Genomic DNA, 4,778 nt, shown 5'->3' on the forward strand with positions numbered 1-4,778 from the left:
TCGATCAGTCTGTTGATGGCTAAGAAGGTCAATCCTAGAGCCACAGACTCTGGCAGATACTACAAGTGGTGGTTAAAGGGAGGGTTGAACTGCAGATTTCTCAGTCTCCTTTTCTTCCTTCTGTTTCTGTCATTTTTCTGCCTCCAGGGTGAGACAGTTTTCCTCAAAGTAAGATGTACTTTCTCTCATAAGGCTTTGCTATGTACCTCTGCCCCAGGTAGTTTTTCCCAATTTGTGATGTCAGTGCCACACTTTTTAATGTTCACCTTCAGGATGTCCTTGAAGTGTTTCCTCTGACTCCTATGTGTCCTTTGTCCTTGGCTGAGTTGGGAGCATAGCAGTTGTTCTGGTAAATGTACATCAGGTACATGCACACAATGCCCTGTCCACCACCACTGATGTTGAATAATCAGTGTTTCCATGTGGATGGTGAGGACACTGGCTTTTGTGCGACAATCCTCCCACTTTATGGCAAGGATCTTACAGAGGTGGTGAAGGTGTTCCAGGCTTTTCAGGTGGTCCCTACAGATTACCAAAGCTTCACAGCCATAGAGAAGAGTTGGAGCTTTTTTTGAGTCCTGATGTTGTGATCATTGAACATATGATTATACAGTCTTCTGAAGGCAGAGCTGGCACATTGAATTCTGTAGATTCATATAGGGGCTAGAAGGGACCTTGCAGATCATCAGGTCCAGCCCCCTCACTCCAAGCAAATACTGGATATACTGGATCTCCTGGTTGAAGTTGTCCACCTTTGAGAGATGGCTGCTGAGATATGCAGTGTTCAGTGTACTCCAGCTCCAGTCCATCAATGAGGATCTTTGCCAGGAGCATTGATTGGCCTGGAACAGGCTGGTGAAGCACCTTTGTTTTTCCGACGTTAAGGGTCAGTCCCAAGTGCTGGTATGCTTGAGAGAAGCAGCTAAGGGCCATTTGTAGGTCCTCCTATAGAGTAACCTCCAGATTAAATTACACCAAAGTGTTTGTATCATGCGTCCATACCCTTGGCATATTCATCCATGTGCCCACATCAGGGAGCTCACTGTCTTCCTGCTGTGTTCTTCTCTTTATGTCAAAACCTGCTTTTCAGGCTAAATTAGTCTTCAGCTTAAATCTGTATAATTGTTATGCCTTGAGTGGTATCTTTACGATTATCTTCAGTTGTAGCTGATAGAACTTAAGCCGGGACTAAGCTACAAAGTTTTGTCAACAGAAGTTACGTCTTGTTTCCGTAGATTTACATGCGGTCATGCATGCTGGCAAAAGCCAACCTTTCTAGCAAGTAAAGCGTTCCTGAACGGTGCATGCCCTCAGCCAATCTATAGTTGCTGGCAGAGATTTAGAGTGTGTGCTCTCCAACAACAGTCATGTGAGCCTCTGTAAGCCCTGGGCTTCTACCCGCAATGCACTGTGCCTTACACCAGCACAACTGCACTCAGGAAGGACTTGTGGCACCAGCAAAAGCAGCTAAGCGCATGTGTGGCAGTTTTACAGCAGTGTCAGCAGCTGCAAGTGTCTGCCAGAAGTCTGGCAGGAAAACTTGCCAGTGTAAACGTGGCCTTAGAAAACAGTTCTGTGGCAATGCACAAGGAGAAAGACTTCAGGTCACCATTATCCTGTTTCTGTAGGGCGAACAGGAGTACAGTGCAATATAAACGTCTTGGACTAGATCATTGGCTAGTGCAAATTGTCATTCTAGAACTCCGTTGAAACCAAGGCATTCTTATTTGGGCAGGCCTTTAGCAAACAAAGCTGGGCCGAAACATTGTTCAGTGTATTCTCATTCCCCTTTGAAGTCTGTTCTCTTGTAAACCTCCCTAAGCCTTTGTTGGGAAGGGCAGTGTATAAACCGTATAAATAAGATCCTGCTGCATTGGACTGGACTGAAGTTGATGGAGCTCTGTTGATTTAAGTCAGCTGGGAATTTGTCTCTGTCATTAAAATGGGATCTGACTCAGTGTTCAGGCAGGTAGCAGGCATGTGCAGCAAAACACATGCTGGTTTTATTGTCTTCCTCTCAACACTTCCTGCCAGGATTATCCTGTTTATGTGAAACATGTGTCTGAATGTATGGAAATTTTGATGTGGGTTTTTTGTTTTTTTGTTTTTTCAGGGACGTATAGCCTGTGCCAATGTCCTAAGTGACCTTTATGCCATGGGGGTCACAGAGTGTGACAACATGTTGATGCTCCTTGGAATCAGTAATAAAATGACAGACAGGGTAAGATCCGTGGTGCTTGCTGTTATGAGAAATAGACCCAAACAACTATACATGCTGAGGTGTCGCCTTAAATGTTAGCCTTTTCAAACAGGGTTAAAGGGGAGATCTTACAAGGTACCATTCCAAAGAGCCTATTACTTGCATCATGGCAGGAATTCTGAAGTGGTTTGCCAGCAGCCTGGTGCTGAACAGCTCTTCTGTGGCAGGTCATCTCCAAAATGGTGCTCCTGTTTCTGCAGTAGAGCCGTAAGGTATGGAACAGCACTTGAATGCAGTGTTGACAGGTGTGGCTGAAGAACCTGAATAGATCCTGCAATCCTTTGTGCCAATTGCTGTGATGCATCCTTTGAAGCAATCCAGACCTGATGCAGAAGAACGCGAGTTGGAATTTGGAAACTTCTGGCACCTGTGGCTATGCAGAAAAAGGGCCACCATTTTGGAGAAAGAAATAACACAAAACGCAGTGGGTTGCTTAGTTGCATGGGACCCTGAGCTGCAGAGGACTGCTGTTTTTTTTTTGTTTTTTTTTTAAGGTATTAGTGTGTCAAATCTTACTTTTCCCTGTGGCACTAATTAAAACAGTAGGAAGTTGCTCTAAATTTAAAGATCTTTTCCTTGATCTGTTCAGAGTAGGGATTTGGATCTGTGATCCTTGTTTCATATCTCAGTTCCTTTACCTCCTGCATTACATTTGCAGATGCTTCTGCAACATTTTCCAAGGAGTTGTGAAATGGACAGTATGGGAATGCCAGAATGTGGAAGCTAATGTCTTTCTAGGGCTTCCCCCACCTTCTGTGGAAATGGGGTTTTCCTTTGACTTTGGGGGAAGCAGACTTGAGTTTCTTATGCCCTGATCCTGTTTTTCTAACTGACTTAGACCATGCTTATGTGAGACTCTGACCTTTGTGCTTTGATCTCTAGGAAAGGGACAAAGTGATGCCTCTAATTATCCAGGGCTTCAAAGATGCAGCAGAAGAGGCAGGGACTTCTGTGACCGGTGGCCAAACAGTGTTAAATCCTTGGATTGTTCTTGGAGGAGTGGCCACAACAGTCTGTCAGCCTAATGAATTCATAATGTAAGTTAAATTACAGAACAGAATCTCAGGACACTGTCAGCAGATCACAGGAAAAAACATTTTAATACTATGTTGTGTTCTTTTTTGTAACTTCTCACAAATTTAAATTATATCGTCTCCGCTTTCTTTGTTCTCAGCACTTGGCTACATTGGTACCAGAAGCAACATCTTTCTTGTACTGGCTGGCTTTCTTTTAAAAAGTTCTCTTTCTCTTGTGTTGTGCTTATTTGTCTGGTCCTTCAAGAAGGGGCAGATTTAAGCTTTCTAACCTTTAAATCTGAACATTAATTTGGAGTCCTTAAAAACTGCGTGGGGTGTCAGTTGTTTTTAAAGCATGTCAGCTACCATATTAATTATAGTTAAGAACATGAGAATTGTAAGACTATAGTCCTGCTTACAGCTTTCCAGCTAGGTAAGAAAACACATTGTTAGAATGCCATACTGTGGCATGTAATACTGTGTGAAGGAATTTCTTTCTGACCCCAGCTGGTGATTAGCTCATGCTTTTATTTCTGAGGACTGAGACAGAGTGTTTTCTCTCTCTCTCTTTCTCTCTCCCCCTCCCAACTGGTGTAGCTAGTAACTTTAATAGAAGAGATGCATGACTTTTTTGGAACTGCAGGTGCTGATATTAAAAGATCTAATCTTCCTTTTAATATATTCACGTGGTGCTTACTCAGTCATATCACATAGCAGCAAACCCTGCTGGGATATGCTGTATTTATTTAAAAAACTGCCTTTTTAAGTAAAATTGAATATATAAGTTTGTGAAAGCATAATTTCCAAATGTTCCTGTTTAATGATGGATTTTGTTCTGTTTGCAGGCCAGACAATGCAGTGCCAGGAGATGTACTTGTATTAACTAAACCCTTGGGAACACAAGTGGCTGTAGCTGTCCACCAGTGGCTAGATATTGTGAGTAAACTGCAAAGAATGGGGAAAACTGTCCTGGCAGCTGTCATGGGCAACAGTATTTTGAAGTGGGAATGTTCAGTAGCGTAACAAATGCGGAAGAGGATTGCTGTGTGTCAACCCCTTTCCGGCTCTGCATCACAGAATCATAGAAAAGTATGGCTGAAATGGACTTCAGGAACTCATCTAGACTGGCATTATGAGTGAAGTTGCTTTTACCTCTGTGCAGTTAACCATGTTAGAAGTCAGGTGGAAGGTAGGGTAGATTATAGTTTACAGATTACCTAAATTAGAGGTACATAAGCTTTTATAAGCAACAGCTTACTTCATCAGATGCCATCTCAGAATCCGATGAAAGAAGCTGCTGCTTAGGAAAGCTTACACACATCTGACTGAATCATAGAATCAATGAGTCGGAAGGGACCTAGACAGATCATCTAGTCCGACCCCCTGCCATGGGTAAGAATGAGCATTGGGGGTGGGAGGGGTCATAAGACCCCAGCCAGGTGCCTATCCAGTCTCCTCTTGAAGATTTCCAGGGAAGGTGAGAGCACCACCTCTCTGGGAAG

The 4,778-nt window shown here is 43.3% G+C and overlaps 1 protein-coding gene across 4 annotated transcripts in view; it reads left to right on the forward strand.

Moving 5' to 3' along the window:
- The window catches only part of SEPHS1 (selenophosphate synthetase 1), a 46,360-nt gene that overhangs the window by 16,495 nt on the left and 25,087 nt on the right, over nucleotides 1-4,778 (forward strand). For all 4 annotated transcript variants that reach the window (XM_019509551.1, XM_019509548.1, XM_019509550.1 and 1 more), the window contains exons 4-6: nucleotides 2,114-2,221; nucleotides 3,143-3,297; nucleotides 4,122-4,212. In XM_019509551.1, the coding sequence (XP_019365096.1) occupies nucleotides 2,114-2,221; nucleotides 3,143-3,297; nucleotides 4,122-4,212 (354 nt within the window). The remainder of the gene's footprint in view (nucleotides 1-2,113; nucleotides 2,222-3,142; nucleotides 3,298-4,121; nucleotides 4,213-4,778) is intronic.

This window comes from Gavialis gangeticus, unplaced genomic scaffold (assembly GCF_001723915.1).
Source record: "Gavialis gangeticus isolate Ggan-Ray unplaced genomic scaffold, GavGan_comp1, whole genome shotgun sequence".
Classification (NCBI taxonomy): domain Eukaryota; kingdom Metazoa; phylum Chordata; order Crocodylia; family Gavialidae; genus Gavialis; species Gavialis gangeticus.